Raw genomic sequence first — 20,276 nt, 5'->3', positions numbered from 1 at the left:
GTGAAGAGTAACAAATTTTTCCTTTACATATCCAAAAGCGGTAAAATATACATCAGAGCACGGTCATTTTCCTTCATAACACATTTTTTTCTCACATTTTCACTGTATTCTATTGAATCTTTAACAACAAAACAATAAAAGGCAGAAAAATATACAACAGGAACCTCCCCTATCCCCTCCCCCGCCCCCCAATCCCCAGTCTTTCTTCCCCTTCTTGTATCTGCAAAAAGAATTGTACAGAGAAGTTTGTATATGCAATTCATGTTTCCCACCCTTGTTCTCCGAGGTTATATCGCTGACCTTTCATGTCTAACATTACACCAGCTCCAATAGCAGGGGGTCGCCCGCTGCCATTACTCTAATCAGTTTTATGAACTCTTGCTCGCTAGATACAGACCACGGGTGGACTGCAGGAGCCTCGGCAGAATAAAGTGTTGTTAAATTATTCGGTTGTGTTTCCTCATAAACCATTGGATTGAAAACGGGGTCAAAGTTTTGTGGCGAGTCCATTGCCAGGAAGAACATGGGTATTGTAACCTTATGATGGACGTCTAGTTTCCCCACTAGATTCACAAGATCAATGAAGTCTGTCACAAAACGACGAGGGACATAGAATACCTCAGATTCGCAAATTTTGAGGCTTTCACCGCTTCCTACAGACTCTTTGTAATTGACTTGAAAGTGTACCGGCATTGTATCAACAACTTTCTTTACCAAGTTCGCTTGTTTTGATATCCATTCTGAACTACCAGCAACGGAAACAGAGGTCCAAGATTTGGATACCTGTAAGCATTAGAAAAACCAAGTTATTTTTATTTTTAAGGTTAGCGGGAAAGGCAGGAGAGTAGAAGTTAACCTAAATATAAACGTATTGATCAATTTTAAGATATGTAGAAATACATAATACTTGCTTCACAATTAATACAATGAGATGAAAAGTTAAAGCAAATAACTGTAATATTCATCTATCTAGCAGAAATCCCAAAAATCCATAGCAAAAGCGGAGAAGAACGAGGAAATGTAAAATCTAATTTAACTGTTGATTGTGTATACCTTATCAGTTATCCAGAGTTTAGACTTGTCTGCTTGTAGCAAGTTCCAGTAATTAAGAATAGTGTTATCCTGAAGAAACAGGAAGCCTTCTGCACTAGTGTATCGATTGAATAGCTTAGGCAGATACCTGTAAAACATAATTGGAGAACATTATATTCTACTTGATATGAGAAATGTATAAAGAATTCACTTCATGAGTCTAAGCCAAAGAAATATGAAATAAAGCAAACTGTTTTTTTTAGAAAGTATAGAGTATCATCAACCTAAGTATTAGATGTTTTCAGAGTGTTTGTTTTTGGGGCTGGAACTCGTGACAGTCGGCAGGCAACTGTCATTGACAACTTTTCCTGATAATATCAAGTGCTATCAACCTAAATAAAGTATTCGCTTAGATGTATCTAGAGCAGTTATATTTGAGGCTTGAACCCATGATGCTCAGTAGGTTAACACTTTTCTGTGACACCGATCCACCCATGATGCTCAGTAGGTTAACACTTTTCTGTTACACAGAGCCCAAGATTCCAAGATTCTAACCCTAAGTGCCATAATGCCAATAAAAATCTTAAGTTCTTATAAATTCTACAATTCACAATTTCAATGTTCTGTGCAACCCTAACCAAGTTGGTCAGACTATTGACTTGGAAACCACAAAGTTACAAGTTTGACTCCTAGCGGGAGCCTTCTTGATTTAAGCCAGTCAACTATGGGCAACCTAGGGTGGTTTATCTTCTTGTGGTCCTTTGTTAGCTAGGAATACAAGGCGGGGTTTACCCAGTGCAAACCCTCGAGTAGTGGCTGCGGGTTTCCCTCGTCAATCCAAAAAGGAAAGTTCTGTGCAACAGCTATTACTTGGTCTCTATGCAATCTGCTTACCTATAACTCTAATCCATATATCTAGTCATTTCCAGTGGCCAATATAAAATTACAGTACTAACTGCTTATTGCAATTTCTGTCCATCTAATTTATACCGACTTCATCACATCTAACCTGTATTTCAAAAATGTTAAGAGGAACTTCAATGATATATTGTTTCACAACCAATAATGCAAACCTTGCCACGTTGCAAAGCAACATTTAAAGGGTAGGGAAAATAGATATAATTAGAAATTTATGATTTCTTCCACAACTTAGCCAACCTCTAACTTTCTATCTGAATCAACAAGGAAATCGAAAAAATATTCACAACTATAACAATTAAGTGAAATAAATTATACTTGTGACTTGCCTGTAGATATAGTCCAGCTCACCCTTTTCAACAGCAAGATCTACATTCTTCTGCTGTGATAGAATAATAACTGTTTTAAATATCCTTCCATATAACAATCTCCATTCTAGAGCAGTCCGTTCAACAGGACCACTGCAGAACATTATTAGCACAACATTCCCAAAATTCTTCCTCCACTTAATTAAGTTTCCAATCTCATAATTCACTGTCCCAATTTCATCAACTCCAAGATGCACAGATGGCAACTTCTGAGCGACAAATTCTTTCCTGTCCCCATGGCCAATATTTGCCCTCGGCCTATCCAATTCAAGAGACATCAGCCGAGGCTGCTGGTACCTAACAGCAAGCAAATCTTGAAGCCAAGCGGCAGTGAATTTGACGTCTCTCTCTGTCCAAAACCCTTCTTCGGCCATGGCATAGCTCAACTCCATAATCTTCTCAAAAAACCGATGCTTAGTTGATCTCCATGTTACCAAGAACTTAATTAGCCGACCCACATTTACATGAAGATCTTTCTCTTCCGAAAACGGGTATGCCTCAGCTCTATCATATCGGTATATTGTGGGAGGGTATACCACGACATATCCACCAATTTCCCACAAAAGTCTCTGTGCCCAATACCCTCTTATCACATCAGAAGCCATGCTACTTACTGAAACTGGCAACATCAAACCCCAAAATGCAGATGATTGAAATATGGTGTTGAAAGAATTAAGTGGCGCCATTGTCCCTTGTGGCAATGCCACCTTTGGAGCACGCTCATCAAACCGAATATCAAACGGTTCAAGCCCCGACTTCCTAGTAAAATAGAAAACCGAATCAACATCAGGCAAACCATTTGAAATTCCCTGCTGAATGAATTGTCTCCCACCAAAAACCTCGGTGTAGAACTCCTCGCGCTCAATCTCACCCACATTCTCCAATGGCAAACCTCTTGGCCAAACCGACCTTTGGCCAAAATGTATATAAGGGTTAACAACAGTCCTATTAGGATTTTCATGACTATACTGCAAAATAACCTCCTGCCTAGCACTCTCTCCAACCAATTCAACATCAAAATGCTTCCCAATATCATCATCAACCACATCTGCCCGGTCATCAATATCAAATATCTTTTTAGCACCATGCTGTATAGCAAACAAGTATCCTACAGTTTTTCGAACATAGGAATCAAAAGGTAAGAAATCTAGGACTCTGAAGCCCAGCTGGGCTTGCATTTCCAAAGACAAGTAAATTGCAGCTTTCAAGCTCCAATCTTTGGGAGTTTTCGAGTTCCCAACAGCCAAAACTTGCCACCCTTTCAGCTTGGTGAGCTTCCTGAGTGAATCTGACGGGTAATTGGACACGGACACAATGATCCACTTCTCGGATCGGAAATTCGCATAGGGAGAAGACTTATCTAGGATTGCAGGGATGTCATTCCAGTTGATCCGAGGCATCTGGGGTTTAACAGAGCGCGCCTGCGTGGACTCAATGCACAATAAGGCGGCGGTGCCCTCGGCGGCGTTGCGGAAATAGAAGAGGCCGGCGACGGTGGCGACGAGGAGCACAATGGTGAGGAGCTTGTACAGATTCTCAGAAACCCACGCGGAAAAATCGAGGCTTTTGGTCTCGGGAATGCGAGAGCGAGGCAATGACGCTGCTCTATCTCTGCTGGGTTTCGATCCTTTTGGGGCCGAGCCGTTCCGATCTTGGACTAACATTTCTGTGCCTCCTCAAATCCACCAAAGCAAAATCAAAACACAGCTTTGGAGCTGAAATCTTGGGCTACTTTGTTCCCTCGACGTGGCATTGACTTGAGTCGAGCTCAATTGTGTCTTTGTGACAAAAACACAAACACCTGGCAGTCTGGCACCACCTCTTGGCTCTTGCCCGCCTTCTGGCGTACGTGTAGAGAATTTGAGCCGCCGACAGTGGCGAAGTATAATTTGGTGAAGGGGAGTTTTCTTATGATTGACTGTAAGTTTGTTGTTGTTTGGTGATGTACTGCTGTTGGGGGGTCTGATCTAGGAGAAATGTTGTTTTCTTGATTTCTTAACCTTTTACTTTTCTTTTTGCTTTTCCCAATATGTTGTCTTCCAAAATCTGGAAACTATTTTGTTTTTTGTTTTTGGAAAAAGTGTCAAATAGGTCATTGAATTTGTCGCTTTTGTGCAATTGGACCATTGAATTTAAAAAGTGTGCAATTCAACCATCAAACAAGTAAAATTTGTGCAATTGAACCATTTTTACAAAATTTTTTTGGTAAAATCCAATTATATTACTAACATATATGCATTAAGAGTGACATTTTCTTTTACCATACTAGTTGGGAGTCAATATTGAAATGTTTTTAATTCAAATTGAATTAAATTTTTTTGTAAAAATGGTCCAATTGCACAAATTATACTTGTTTGATGGTTGAATTGCACACTTTTTAAGTTCAATGGTCCAATTGCCCAAAAGCGATAAGTTCAGTGACCTATTTGACACTTTTTCCTTTGTTTTTTTAAACAAAACAACCAATGTCATTAATTCAAATTCGAAGTTAACACATTACAATTTACAAATGAAGAACGGGGGAAAATGCCACCACCCCATACAAGTAGGTTTAGAAAAAGAGACTTCCTAATTATTTCGTGGGTTGTCAAATTTGATAATCATTTAATAAAGAGTTAATACTCATTTTGGTCCCTTGATTATAGCGTAATGCTTGATTTTGTCCCATAGAATTAAAAGTATCCAATTTAGTTCTCTAACTTGTGAAATATACTCAATTTGGTCCTCCGTTATAATTTTCATCCATCAGCCGTTAAAAATGAGGGCAAAATCTTCATTTTCAATAGTCTAGAGACCAAAATGGGTAATAGTTGAGGGACCAAAATAAGTATTTATTATTATTATTATTATTATTATTATTATTATTATTATTATTATTATTATTAATATTGGGACAATGTCTCTTAGTTTAGTTTTATATATCAACGCTAGGGGTGTGTAATCTGTTAACCGAACCGTTTTAACCAAAGTTTTTAAAACTTTAACCGTTAACCGAACCGAATTAATTTTTTTTTTTTGGGATTAATTGGTCTATTAACCGAACTTTTTAAAGCTAAAGTTTTAAATCCTAAAAATAATACATATAATAATAAATTCAATTAAAATAATACATATAGTAATAAATCCATAAGAAAATATACAAAAATAATATCATAAATACATTACGAATTTATAGAGATTTTACATATTAGATTATATATTTATTTATTTAGTTATATATATGTTTAAAATTTTGGTTAATCGTTCGGTTGACCAACAATTTTAAACGCAATTAACCGTTAATCGAAATTTTAAAAAACCTTTAATGATTAACCGAACTGAAAAAGTTCTGTTAAAAACAGTTAACCGACACTTTCAAACCCAATTAATCATTAATTGAATTTTTAGAAAATCTTGAACCATTAACCGAACCCAAATTCAAACCCAATTAACCGTTAACCGAAATTTAAAAAAAAAAACATTTAGCCATTAACCCAACCGAAAAAGTTCAGTTAAACAATGGTTAACCGTTCGGTTCGGTTAATGGTTAAAGGTTTTTTAAAATTTTAACTAAACTTTTTCATATTTTGATTCAATGGTTTGGTTAATGGTTAAAGGTTTTTTAAAATTTCAATTAACGGTTAATTGGGTTCGAATTTGTCGATTAACTATTTTTAACTGAACTTTTATGATATTGTTTTTCTATATTTTGTTATGGATTTATTATATGTAGTATTTTAATTAGATTTATTATAATAGGTATTATTTTTAGGATTTAGAATTGTTGCTTTAGAAATTTTGGTTAATCTGTTAACCAACCGATTAATCGAAAACAATTTCAAGTCGGCTCGATTAACGGTTAAATTTTAAAAACTTCGGTTAAAATGGTTCGATTAATAGATTACACACCCCTAATGTTGATATACAAAACTAAACTAATAGATATTGTCCCAATATTAAATATAATAATAATAATAATAATAATAATAATAATAATAATAATAAGTACCCATTTTGGTCCCTCGACTATTAAGTACCCATTTTAGTCTCTCGACTATTGAAAATGACGATTTTGCCCCTCTATATAACGGCTGGTGGATGGAAATTGTAACGGAGGACCAAATTGAGCATAATTTTACAAGTTAGAGGACTAAATTAGGTACTTTTAATTCTATGGGACAAAATCAAGTATTACGCTATAGTCGAGGGACCAAAATGAGTATTAACTCTTTAATAAAAGCAATAAACACATGAGAAAATTCTTGCAGTTTCTTAATATCTCTAACAACTAAATGAAAATAAGAATCTCCTTCCATGACATCTAAGTTTTGGGCAACAAGAAGGGAATCAGTCTCAACCTAAATATGATCATAGCCTTTCTCCTTAAGTAAATTTAAAGCTTCTCTAACTACAACCGCGTCAGCTTCTCTAGGGGAGAAAGCACCCTTCCAGTGGGTAGCTCTGGCTACAACAAACTCGTCGTTTGGTGTTATTTGGAAAATATTGTTGGTAACTTAGTATGATATTAGCCAACCACTTATTGGTTTATTTGAATTTTTTTTATTTTTTTATTTTTTATGTATGACCCTATAATAGGAATACCAAAAAAAAAAAAAAAAGTAATTAATCTTAATATAATGACATCCAAAGCACTAATAAACAAAATTTTAAAAGCACTAATTAAAACTTAAAAATTAGATTACCAATAAGATGGAATGATACCCCATTTTTAATTAGAGAATGTGATTTTTAATTTAAGGAATAATCAAACCTCTTAGTCGTGTTTTAAAAAGTTTTCAACCGAACACTCACTATTACAGAGTATTATTATCATTTCTAGTGTCTAAACCCATAAATCAAATGCACCATTAATTGGGCCTTTAACCCAAAATGTAGTCTACATGGTCCATTAAAAATTAAAATACGAGCCCAGATCCTTTATATAATAATGTGTAAGAAAGTCATACGGTTAGATCGGCCCAAAATACGTTACAGCATTCGCGCCAAAATTCAAAGCTCAGGAAACGAAAACCAGCATTTCTGAGTTCTGATGAAGCAAACAATGGAAGAGGAAAAAGAGTTCCCAAGCAGCGATGAACTCGTGGTTGCAGAAACGCTTCTCCTACTTGGCGTCATGCCTCCATCTCCGTGTCTTTCGAGGTAAAATCAGAATTCTAACTCTCACTTCACTTGAGCTTCGTTTGTGTTTACTGATGCGCTTCGTGCGTGATTCTGTTGCGATTGTGAAGCAAGAGCAAACGCGAGAGTTCGAAGAGCTTGGCGTTGAGTAGTCTGAACTGCAATTCGGTTTCCAACTCGAAATCGAATTCGAAGTCGTGTGCTTCTATTTCGTCTGCTGTGACTTGGGATGATGATCTCGCATCTGCAGAGACTCAGTCGCACTCGTGCCGGATGACGCTTCAGGTGAAGCTCAGTTTAGTTTGTTTTGTAAGGTTTTTCTGAAACTCAGATTGATTTGTTTCTGTCCTGTTTAGCATGCTGAATGTCTCACTGCGAAGCTAAATTTGGTCCTGTTTTATTGATTTTGAATGTTTATGCATTTGAAAAGTTGTTGAGTTTCCTAACCGACACTATTTTCTGTTGATTAAATTTATTTCACGCGTTAGGAAATACTCTGATTTGGATTTCTCAATTTTTTTCCCTAAATTTTGAGCTCGTGCTCTGTGATGACGGCTCTAAATTTAACTTGATCAGGAACTTTTTTGATTTTTTTAAAAAATGCAATGAGCTTGATGATAGATTTCGAAATGATGACGTTCAGTGTTGGTCTGTTGATTTATGAAAGATTCGCCAGCGATTATAGCGCAATGCTCGGCTCTGTTTGCTTGCAACAAACTTGCAGGGTATCAACACATGCATTGAAATTCGGTTGGGACTTTAGCAACTGAGATTGAGATTGCGTGCTTTCAGACTTTGATCTCTGTTTTTTTGGAGTCTCCGACTTTGAATTGGACATTAAACAAAAAAACAAACAAACAAAAAATGATCCATATAGGTTTTACTAGCTTGTGATGCTTTTTTGCTTAAGGTTCTGAAATCTGAAAGTTATATACCGATTAGATTTTTAAACTTAGAAGAATCACATTTGTCTGTATTTCAAAGATTTCTTCAAATTCTTTTTCTAAATAGCTGATTCACAATTTGAAGGTGGTTCGGAAGAAAAGGTCTCTGACTTTCTGCATTTCTGATGGCGAGAAAAGCCGCTCAGCACAGCCTGGAAAGGAGACTTCAGTAACTATAGCTTCTGCTTCTTCCTGTCTGTCCAATGACTCTACATCCAGCACCATTTCCAGCGCAGGAAGCCAAGGCATCGCCAGAATGGGTAAGCGGGAGAGAATGAAAGCGGTGGCGGAGGTGTTGAAACCGAAGAAGAAGCCGCAGGGGTCGACTCACATACGGCGCCGTGCAGAGGCTATCATTAACATCTTGTCTTATGGCACTGCTTCTGAAGTCAGGATTCGCCAGCTGCTGGGTGATAGCCCTGACACCAGCAAAGCCTTGAGACTGTGACTTCTCTATCTCTGTTTTTCACTTTTTGAGTTATGAATAGTATTGTACTATGGAGTGAAATAGTAGGAAATGATTTTCGTTTTTTTTTTTTCCTTTATAAGTTTTTACTGATCAAGAAATTGGTCTTATCGTAGAGAGAGATACTTGCTTTATACTTGTGAACTATTGCATAAGAAATTGTGAGTTCTGACTGAATCAAATAATGCAGGTTGCTGAAGCTAGAACAGGTGACAAGATCTGGGGCAGGAGGACAAAAAGATCCCTATATTTACGCGGTAATTATTGTATTTAGCAATCATTTTTTACCATTACTCTCATAAAAATGCAACTTGCTTCTAGATTAAATATTACACACACACATATATACCTCGAAAGGCAGGACCGAATGGGTAGAGTATGATTATCGTACTTGTTCAAACCCATCATACAAGGTCTTAGTCTTTTTTTTTTGCGGATTATTATAATAACGGGATTTACCTAGTACACACATTCGTATAGTGGTTGCAGGTCCCTCATCACTTAAAAAAATTGTATATATGTGTGTGCATTATTATTATTGTTGTTGCTGCTACATGCATTTACATCTTGTATAATAAAACTAATCTATCAAGGGCATCAACTCTTTAACGTTGGGGAGCAATGAAACTTAACTGGGTATTACTTAAAGCAATGGAAGGATTGATTAAGGAATGCACTGCGAATTGCATTATTGTCCATCTTTCTCTATTTCCAGTTTGAAGTTTATCTGGACTAAAACGGAAAAATCCAAGCTCTTATCCTTAGTACTTTCTCTTTTTGGGTGCAGATAGCATGAGAACTTAGGCTGCTCAAAGCACAGAAACCAATTCAGTGACCCATCAAGAAGGGGAATTTTTAATTTCATAGATAAGCATATATGTATAAATGTATAATCCCACTAGCTACTGTTTAAAGGGTGGATCAATTATTATTCTCTTCTGGTATAAGAACAAGGTCTAGAAACTAGAAAGTACTTCAAGTATTAAGATTTGAACATATAGTTGTGTAATGGTGAATCTATCTGGTATGAATATGCTATAGGCAATATGGTTGGTACACTTCAATTCCTTTTCCCTGTACCGTGGATTAAGTGTTGGAGCTCTATCTCTTAGAAGTTCTTGTTCTCAAAGTTCCCTTTGAATGAAGGATAGACAGGGCGAGATCTCCTGAAACTGAAAATATCCTCGATCTTCACAAAATCAGGTTCAGCTGGCTCCTCTTTCTCTGATTTATACTCAGAGGAGTGCGAGCTTCCATAGACTCGCACGCTTAATGCCTTCCTCTTAGGGGAACTGATACTAACATACTCGTCAAAGAACTTGATCAAGTCTGTTTTCGTCAGTTGCTTTAGCACTGCAACCTATTCTCACAAAAAGTAGATGGCAACATCTCACAGTTAGGAATCAATAATCATGCATAGACATCTAGTTTGAGTTTTTGGTTACCAGGATCTAAGAGAAGAGAAAATTTTAACTATCAGTAGTCAAGGAAGAAAGTTCTGCATGCCAATAAGAATATATAGTCGTACCTCCTTTGGTACTCTATCAAATTTGTAAGTACCACCGTAAATTTCCCACCAGAAAAAATCCGCTTCCTCCCATATATTCTTAAACTTCTCAAGCTTCACATCAATAAGAGCATTGACTTTTTTCTGCATCATACACAATTACATCAAATGTTAGCCAGCACATAGTTTTATTCTGAAGAACGAGAACTGTTGTGTTATAGTGCATCAATCTATATGGCTTGGTTATTGCCCTATTTCTTGTGTTTTCTTTTGTTACTGAGAACTACCATCTAGTGCTCTTTCCGGACTTCTCTCTCCTGTTGTGTGTGTGTGTGTGTATTCCTTTGATGACTATAACCATTGGAGTAAAGTATCAAGCTACACTAGAGTCTAGAGAGGATCAGTAAGCTGACCTTAAATTCCTCATCAGACATCTCAGACAGCTTGCTTTTGAACATGTCGAGAAACGCCCGAACTCGGGACTCCACATATTTAGGGTCCTGCCAATGCCATCACATCTCATTACAATATAATGAATATATCCAAAGTATTTGTCATGTTGTCATGTTGAAGGTGAATAAAAGAAATGTTACAAATTTTTCTTTGATCAACGACCTATATATTGTCTAAGTAGGAGTTCGGTTCTCCTTAAACAAGGTCTTGGGCTTGGACTTAGTAAATAGATGTAGGGAAGATTCACTAAACTAGAGGAAATAGTAATATGACAAATACCTTGACTGATGATTGAATAACAAATTGCAAACCACGAACACCAGAATCATACCTACAGTAAACGATGTTTAGCTTCATTGGAATTAAGTGGATAAAATTTCTGACAGATATACAACAAATTTCACTGATGGAAAAGGTGTAACAGTCCAGGGAAAATAAACTAAAACAGTGTCCACATACATCCGAGAAAGTGAAGTAATGTAACCAAGCTGTTCAACAGATCTCAGTTGGTCGAAGGCTGGTTGCTTTGCTATCAATTCAAAAAGTTGGAGTCTCACATTCAGCTCAAAATCATCAAGACCGACCTACATTTTAAACAAGATTTTTGTATTATAACCTTTGGGATACTCACCAACAAAGAATTTTCAGGCTTTACATTGTTAATGTAGTTTTTGAAAGTAATAGCTATACAGTAATACTGCAAGGAAATTCTCAAAATCAAAGCACTATTTTTCTCTTGACAGAGATATGTTGGCGAGATCTGGACCCAGGCCAATCTGTAGTAATGGTTCATCAGTCCTATAGCACTGTATAGCGTATATATTGTGCATGTTTGTATAAGTGAAATACTAATAAGAGAACTTAAATATTCGATTTTGACAGTCTATATTTATTTTCCCGATTAACTTAGTAAATATACCTGAATATATTGGAAGAAGGCAGAATTTTCATCACTTGGATTTAGTCCCTCTGCAGCATACAAATATTGCATGCCCTGTCCGAGCTCAATGATTCTAGTTGTCAAATTCTCAGATGCAAATAAAGCCCGGGAGATAGGTTTGGGACCCTTGTAAAATAAATCTTCAATGTGTTGCATCATAGACTCTGCTTCATTTGATTCGATGTTTCCTGAAAGGGAAATGATGAAAGAGTGAACCAATAGCCAAAAGCTTAAAAGCACCGTAGAAAAGTTCATAGTAATGGAAGAACCTGCTACATAGCATTCCAAAAAAGATCTTGATAGCAGCAAAGGGTGAAATCTAGCAAGACTATCAGCATCAAGAGAAGGAAGGACTTCAAGTTCATCATTCCAGGACCATCTTTGCTCCTGTAGTGCCAACGAGCAGTAGTACATTGCTTGCTCATATGGCTGTTGGCACTTGATGTTTTTGTATTTTCTGGTTCTCAATTCCTGAAGGTAAAAAAAATTACAGAAAAACAAACTATATCATTCTGCAGTGCCTCGGTCTCTGTCCTCCACCCTTTTATCGTTCAACCTGCCTTTCTTATTCAGCTTTTATTTATTTACTGATTTTATGTGGAATGGTTTTACTCTAACTCCCACCTGAACTTGTTTGTTATTCTTTGCCCTGATTACCACACAGCATTAATGACTCCCATGACAACAAGGCTTCCCGTGAGAAGTGTGGACAAATGTTAGCTGTCAATCTAGTAGATCTAACGGTTTGGAAAATAAAGAAAAATAAGGAAAAATATGGCGGGGTCAATTTCATAAATATTACAAACTNCAATTTCATAAATATTACAAACTTTCAACCGCCATTTTTTCCCCTTAGTTTCTAGCCATTAATCATCCTAGATGGACAGATCATATTAGTCCACACTTCTCACAGGAAGCCTAGTTCTCATTTGATCCTTTTTTGGGGTGTAGCCCAGGGTCTCCACCGTCGGACACGGTGACTAATCCCCTCGCTGGATTGTAGGCACCTCTATTGGGTGGGACAGCTGGCCTGGAGACTTAAGGCTGCTCCATTCCCAAAGCCAAGGATCGAACCCTTGACCTTTGGTTAAGATTCTCATTTGATCCTGATTCTATATATATATTGGTAAAAAGCAATGATGACAAATTGATGTTACCTTTATAACAGAGAATCTGTCTGGTTTAACTTCAAAGTTCAGAAGTTTATCAATAACTTTCTCAAGCAAGATTGTCATCTTTTGACTGTACCCATAAACATGCACCTGAAGGAAAGGAAGGTATAAGTTTTATTTGTAAATGTCTTTCCATTCATGAAGTATATAGTTGCATGGCTAAGTTGCATTTATACGAACAAAGGTCATTTAGCACCATGCTAGTCTGAGAAACTGTTCAATAATTAAATGAGAGGAACGTTAACACATTTGACTCTAATACATTATTCATACTCCAAGAGAACATAATTCTGTCCAAAACTTCTATGAATGAAAAATGCTTGAAATGTCATTTGAATGCATCCCTAGCTATATGTAAGTACAACTTTGGTTATAGGCATACAAGCATACTATTGCAGCATTGGCGACATATCATCTTAAACTAGATCATATGAACAACATTTACAGATGTGTCTATTCTATACTAAATAACTCTTCCAATGTAAATTGATTGTTGAAAAATAAGGGTCTATCATGTTAATACCTGGAAACCGTTAAAGTGGCTACTTATCGAGTAACCAAGACCAGCAATTTCCGCATAGTAGGCTGCAAAACACAGAATATAATCAGCCTATTACTCTATTAGCATACAAGTGTTTACACATTTCATAAAGTCATCATTTCAACCATTAAAAAAAGCCAAGCTCATCACAATAACATGTTTGCCCTTTGATACTTGCCATATTCATTTAGGTGATCCATCACCAGGCGTACAAAAAGGCCAGTAAGAACAGTTGACTCTGGAGAAATTCTACAGTTGGGACATCTGAAGTCTAATATAATATATCCTTTTGGTGTAGAAAATGAGGTATCCGGCTTGTACCATAATCTTGAATGGGGAGATTTTCTCAATAGAATTGGAGTGCTCATCTGTAGGAATAGTCAAATATCAGAAATTAAAATAATATAAAAGTAATAATAATGTTAGGTTTAAGCATAAAACGAGCGTACAACTAATACCTTTTCTGGGATAGTCTTAAGAGAAAGATTATCGGGAATGAACAAATTGGGAACAGGAAGATGCAAATCTTCAAGAGGAGCATTTTTCATCCATTGCTGTAGAGTATCAAAAATACACTAAATGAACCATACACTTACATCTTCTACTTTGAACTTGTATTAGACAGCAAGCTACGAACCTCGATAGTGGAACCAGTTACTTTCTCTGTAGAATATGCAGTACCATACCAAGGCTCAGTGCAGTTCGTATGTCCCTCAAAATTTGGTGATTGCCAAAATATCCTGTTGGAAAGATTTTTCCATGAAAAAAAAAATCAACTCATCTTGTTTGATCTATGTGCCTTTGATGTTAAAAACAATAACATTGTTAACATAATAAATAATAAATTAATTATTAATAAAAATTTTACAAAACAAAACTTACAAACAAATGCAAAGCTAAAAAATTTTTGATGAGGGGCAAGAAATTAAAATACTTCAAAACGTGATGAAAAAATTCATAACAAAATATGAAATATAATTAATTGGATAAAATAGTTTGAATAGAAAACATATTATAAATCACACGCCTTCTATATTTATATGATTTTTATAAGTACTTCTTTTAGCTAGACCAATTTCAAGCTTTTCTAGGGTAATTTGAATACGACAACACATAATAGAAACTTCTAGATTATATTGACTAGATATTTATGAAAGAGTAATTTATCCTCTTTTTTTTTCATAATTGAATCACAAAATATATATCATATAAATTAATTAATCAAGTTAAATAATTTTCAGAGTTAATATATGCAATCCAAATATCAATTTAGGCTTTTAGTTGAAACGAAGCATATTTTTCAATTATGTAGAATTGACGTTTACTGAAATATGTGAACATGCATTAACTATATTTGTGATCACCAAATCACCAATAATATATTATAGGCAAAAGATCTGCAAGAGCACAAAATTTTACAAGCTAGTACAAAACAATGTTCAGAGTCACTATTACTTACCTAACATTATACGGAGTGAGTTCATTGAGTACTGTTTCAATAATTTTTGGGTTGAACTTCGATAGTAAAGATGATCCTACCAACCAATCTTTTGGAGGGTAATCCTATAAAATAAAAAAGGCAATCAGTACAACTTGAATACTGGTACCCAAATTTAAGAAACTAAATTAATCTTGTTGCTCAAAGATTTTTATACCTGCATGTTTGATGCAACACGAACCACATAATCAATGGGTGGAATCTTGTCTCGATAATGGAAATCAGTTTCACTCATAGCCGAGAGCTTCATAAACAATTATTGAAAATAGCTAAAGGTTAAAACATCAATAAATTTTAAAAAATACGAGCAAAATGCTGTAAAGTTTCTAATAGAATACGCAATCATTTCTGCATAGATAGTATTGAAAGTTTGAAACAGAAAGCTATAGCTATCTATACATTCTATTCAGGTTGTCACATCTAACCAGTTATTAGAACTACGAAACTAAAAAGATTTTTTTTTTTTTAAATGCATGCTTTAGAAAACTTTTCATCCATTGACATAAAATTGAGTGGATTAGAGATTATGGGCACACAGCGAAATGTTAATCGAGCTTTCCTTTTAAGATACCTGCAACAGAAGACATAAGCCTTTTGCTTCTATGATATTAATATATTATGGGTAAAGATATGCAACAAACTCAGGTTTTGATTTTGTCGGTTTATAAATGTTATTGCACATTAATAAGTTGTTCATCTGAAAGAAGCACTTTTGTTTGTCCACCAAATAAAATAGACATTTGACACATGCAATTCTATGTTTAATCTAAAGAGTAAAATGTCAATAATCTATTATGAAATTATTTACTTTTCTATTGTATGCATTTATGCAATTCCATCCATGTATGTTGTAACTCGTATGTTTAGTTCATACTTCATAAATTAATTAAACAAATAAAACCTAGCATGTCTGGTCATTATTATTGAAATTCAATAGTGTAAAAATAAAAATTAAAAAAAGGGAACTATTATGTACCTCCTCAAATATCCACTGGCAGGCACCCTTTTCTTGAAGAAGGCTAATATATTTGAAAAGCAGTCCCACAATTTCCTGAACATGGTCTGCAATGACATTCATAGAGAATGATAGAATATAGATGGTGTCCAAAAGTAAAAACTTCCATAAACAATGGTATGCCCAACTGAGAGTTTTAAAGATAAAAATGCAATATAAGTTGAACTTTGTTACATCCAATTTAACTAAAACTTTAAAATATCTAAACTGTTCATGAACGGAGAAAGTCGAGAATTGAAGAACATTTTCTTCAAACTTTTCATCCAAATCTTAGAAAAATGAAAAGGACACTAACCATGACCACCATCAGTCAAATCAATATATACTTCAAAGAAAGAGAATAGGTGACTTCTTCCTGATTCGGAAGCCCATAAGCTTGTTGCCCAACCTGCAAGAATTATTTTTTTTAAAAGCGTAAATAAAATATAAAACCAATATAATTACAAGATGCATTTAATGACACAAGAATTAGGATTACAACTCAAGCCATAAACCACACAGAAACAAGAGGAAAAAGGACTATTATAACTGAGGTTACTGAGCAGATGTTATTTATCTGATCTATGCAAATATCATGTTATATACTAATGTTGCTTTCATCGCAAACTGGACTTTCAACTAAATATGTACTTAGCATGATTTGTTTATCATACAATAGCTTAGAATATGATGAAGTCTAAATTTCAGGCCAATAAACTACCCTCTTAGCTAAGGATGGCCTACAAATTTGTATAAGCTTGGTCATTATATAAATAGCTATATATAGGTGGTGATTGTATTCAAATGTTCTAGTTGTATACACATATGAATTAGCCTCAGGCAACTCATGATTGTTGGAATTTAAGCCACATCTAGAATCCTTGAAAACTATGCACTGCAAGGATAGTCTGGTTAGGATAACTAAGAGGAGATTACGATGGATAGGGCCGGTAGTCCTTTAATCTCACATTTGATTCAGTTTTCTGGCCCTTAGATCCCATGGGGCTAAAAGCATTATATTATATAAAGATACAAAGGAGGGAAAATGATGTATATGAACATTTTAAACTAAGTTGAGAAATGAGAACCCACCTAACTTCTTCAAACTGTAATACAAGGAACCTTCTCCTTCATGGCCAATCAAGTGACTTAAATAACTCAAAGGTCCTTCCTTGTAGTAAAGGAGCCCGGGAGTAACTGGCCAGATAATACTTAACTTGTGACCTTGTTTTATTGGGACTGCTTTCACAAGAATCTGAGTGACGAAAAAAAAAAACAAAAACAAAATATAGAGATGGAAAGTAAAGTAAAAAATGCAATGAAAATTTTTAAGATTCAAAACATGCAATGTGAAAACACAAAAAGGGAGAGGAAAAAGAAAAGAAACAATGATAAAAGAAATTATATCTTATAAAACACAGCACACAAATAAATCCCCACTTCTTGTTACAATTTGAGTACCTGTAGGTGCTCTGTTGTGCAAGGCTGACCAGGAACGTAAGGGTAACTTTTATTAGTATTTTCGATTTTCTGGAATACATCCTGTACCAGGCTTTGGGTTTTATCAAGGCTATCTGAGATATCCACAACAAAAGAACAATATGATTGATGTTTAGGCAATAGGCAACTAGATATTAAAAAATGAAAGCACGACCCAGTTACCTTTTGCATAAACAACCAGATGCATCAAGTTGGCTGAATAATTTTCTTTGTAGAATTTAAGAAGCTCCTCTCTTGTATCTATCCCTCTTTCCTTTGGCCACACTTCCAAAGTATCCCAGCTCCCTAATAAGAGTTGAATGATTATAATTTTAACAGATAGAAATTGCAAAACACGAAATAATAAGGCTGTTACACTGATACAGAATAAATAGCTTAAATTGCATGCCAAAACAAACCTGTCCCAAACTTGTGGTATGGATGATCTTTTGAACTCAGATGTTTCTCAAGCTGCATAAAAAGTAATATATGAGGTGAAGTAGCTTTTTGTTTATGGTATTTATTTTTCCTATTTTTGAAAGAAAGAAACTACCCAAACAACTAAACATCAATCCTCAAGCAAGAGTATAGAACGAGGTTTTTTTAAAAGCATAAGATAAACCTTGAGGTATCCTTCACTTGAAAGTGGATACAATATTCTTAGGTACCTCCAATCTCTTTTAATAAGTTAGAAACTACAGTGGGATTTTAAACTTTAAAAAGATTAAAGCATGTGGTAAGTCCAGATAAAAATACCTGATAGATTCTGCGACCATCAGATATTAAGTTGTTTTGATTTTCTGTATAAATAAGTTAGTTCCCCCAGGGAGCAAATAAAGAGAGACAGGTAACAATCAGCAATTATAAAATTCTACTAGATTGCAAGCCATCAAAAAGTAAAAATCTGCTAACCTGAATCAACAGCTTTTATTTCCCTTGTGGTAGCATCTGCCGACATCAATGGTTTGATGAAAAACTGTGCAAATCTAGACAGCCAAAACTAAGATAATTAGGAAACTTTGCAAGAAAAATATGAGAACTTAGAATAGCCTTAAAATCTTATTACCTATCTAAAGCCTCTTCAAAACCATCATTGTTAACATCAAAGTAAAAGTTGGTGTGCTCAGAAGATGTAAAAGCATTTGTTGAACCTCCATGCTGAAGCACAAGATATAAACCAAAGAAAAAAATCAGAAGGGAGAGAAGGAAATAGCCATCCACATGGCAATTTAAAAAAAAAAAAAAAAAAAAGAGCACTAGAGTTAATATGGAGACATATCATTTTGACAAGAATTTTTAAAAACTCAAAATATACCAATTAGTAGAAGTAAGAAGGCACGATGTAGGTAGGTAAAGAAAAACAGTAATGTAACAGCCGAGAAACAGAAAGGACATAAAATAATTAGGTTTAGAGAACATATATGCAGTTACACCCCAAACAAAAAACAGAAAATGACATAATTATCAGAAGTCAACTTGAAGAGAATAAACCATCATTACCAAGAACTAAAGGCAAATACCTCTGAAATGAAGTTCGAGTAACTATTCTCCAAGGGATACTTCTCGCTTGCAAAAAAGAGCATATGTTCTACAATCACACATATTTCATTTTTCATTATTTAGAAATGTGAAAAGCTTCACTCAACAAATTGTTCCCCTCTCTTTATTAAACACTGTGCTAGGGTGAACTTGAGGAAGATTCACATTTCTCCATTCTTCATACTCAAAGGCAACCAGAAGTTCCTTCATCACCAAGGAAATTAAGAAAATCAAATAATACTCACCAAGAAAATGAGCAAGGCCTTCAAGATCCTTGGGGTCACTAAAACTCCCCACAGACACATTCATTGAAGCAGCACACTAATTGAGCTCAAAAAAAAACAAAAACAAAAAATTACTACAGCAGTTTATACGATACATATTTAAATAGAAACTTTGTTTCAGAATAAATACATATGTGCATTTCACAACGATAGGAACTTCAAAATTTTAGGATCACAGTGTTTTTTTTTTAGGGAAGAATTTGCAATCAAACACATTCAGACAGGATATAAACTGCAGCGGAAACCTTATCAGTTTCAGGATCGCTAATGAGGAGAACTTCAAGAGAGTTGTCGAGCACAATTCTTCTGTACTCCCTCTTGTCAGAACGAGGTTTCACTATCTCAACCGGCTCTCCCATGCTCCCCAACGCCATCTTTCTCACCTTCCAAACAACAATATAGCAACAAATATTAGGTACACGAGTCTGTGTAGAGAGCAAAAAGTAGAAGCAGCTAGGAGCTTACCTTGTTCAGAAATGGATGAGGAAAAGATTGAGTGAAGAATGATTCAGAATTTGGAATTTGGGAAGTAAAAGTCACATCAGTTTCTTCACAAGTAGACGCACGAAAAAGTTTTTAAATAAAAATAAATTCATTTTATTGGCTTTCCCTGCGGGGTTCCACGTCGGACGGTCGGACCAGTCAAATAAGGGGTTTTGTAGTGACGCTACACGACAAGTATACTTTTTATAAAATAAATTTGGATAAAATTCTTATTATAAGAAAAGAGGATCCAAAAAAAGAGTGTTTGGGAGATGCGTTTTTGGAAGGCATCTTCCAAATGCGTTTGTTAATTTTTTTTTCTTACATGTTAACCTGCGTCTCATCAATAAAAATAAAAAATAAAAAAATATGAACGTGAACATGAATCTACTTTACAATGCGGATCTGGATCCATGGCATAACAACCTCTAAGTATGAAGTATCCACAACTACACTCGGCTGCCTTTGCTAACGCAAAACCCACGAGATATTTTAGTTTAGAGTTAATTACCGATTTGGTCCCTCGACTATTGGGATTTC

At 35.2% G+C, this 20,276-nt stretch overlaps 3 protein-coding genes across 4 annotated transcripts; 1 reads left to right on the top strand and 2 right to left on the bottom strand.

Moving 5' to 3' along the window:
• Positions 1–264: 264 nt before the first annotated feature.
• Positions 265–4,306, bottom strand: LOC116007137 (probable glycosyltransferase STELLO2). The gene is made up of 3 exons (XM_031247738.1): positions 2,280–4,306; positions 1,054–1,180; positions 265–783 (listed from the first exon to the last, which is right to left on the bottom strand). Exons 1-3 carry the CDS (start codon positions 3,980–3,982, stop codon positions 316–318), a joined length of 2,298 nt encoding a protein of 765 aa, XP_031103598.1. The 5' UTR covers positions 3,983–4,306; the 3' UTR covers positions 265–315.
• A 3,053-nt stretch (positions 4,307–7,359) lies between these two features.
• Positions 7,360–8,828, top strand: LOC116006789. Its single transcript, XM_031247278.1, has 3 exons — positions 7,360–7,457; positions 7,547–7,721; positions 8,448–8,828. The coding sequence occupies exons 1-3, from the start codon at positions 7,360–7,362 to the stop codon at positions 8,826–8,828; spliced, it is 654 nt and encodes a 217-aa protein (XP_031103138.1).
• Positions 8,829–9,678: 850 nt separating this feature from the next.
• LOC116006692 (insulin-degrading enzyme-like 1, peroxisomal) lies at positions 9,679–19,820 on the bottom strand. 2 transcript variants are annotated; one of them, XM_031247169.1, is made up of 27 exons: positions 19,719–19,820; positions 19,499–19,636; positions 19,215–19,290; positions 18,951–19,018; positions 18,497–18,588; positions 18,343–18,416; positions 18,187–18,230; positions 17,850–17,901; positions 17,614–17,736; positions 17,413–17,525; positions 17,044–17,206; positions 16,268–16,360; positions 15,934–16,019; positions 15,115–15,201; positions 14,919–15,022; positions 14,097–14,199; positions 13,918–14,013; positions 13,638–13,827; positions 13,442–13,503; positions 12,904–13,008; positions 12,016–12,217; positions 11,726–11,934; positions 11,266–11,390; positions 11,086–11,137; positions 10,767–10,853; positions 10,375–10,497; positions 9,679–10,206 (listed from the first exon to the last, which is right to left on the bottom strand). In XM_031247169.1, the coding sequence occupies exons 2-27, from the start codon at positions 19,625–19,627 to the stop codon at positions 9,955–9,957; spliced, it is 2,910 nt and encodes a 969-aa protein (XP_031103029.1). In that variant the 5' UTR covers positions 19,628–19,636; positions 19,719–19,820; the 3' UTR covers positions 9,679–9,954. The 2 variants fall into 2 exon arrangements, with proteins under 2 accessions (XP_031103029.1, XP_031103030.1); XM_031247170.1 differs by lacking the exons at positions 18,951–19,018; positions 19,719–19,820.
• Between the last annotated feature and the right edge of the window lie 456 nt (positions 19,821–20,276).

Source organism: Ipomoea triloba, chromosome 15 (genome assembly GCF_003576645.1).
Source record: "Ipomoea triloba cultivar NCNSP0323 chromosome 15, ASM357664v1".
Classification (NCBI taxonomy): domain Eukaryota; kingdom Viridiplantae; phylum Streptophyta; class Magnoliopsida; order Solanales; family Convolvulaceae; genus Ipomoea; species Ipomoea triloba.
Note: the sequence above shows the minus strand (reverse complement) of the source record. Positions and strands in the feature narration are given on the sequence as shown.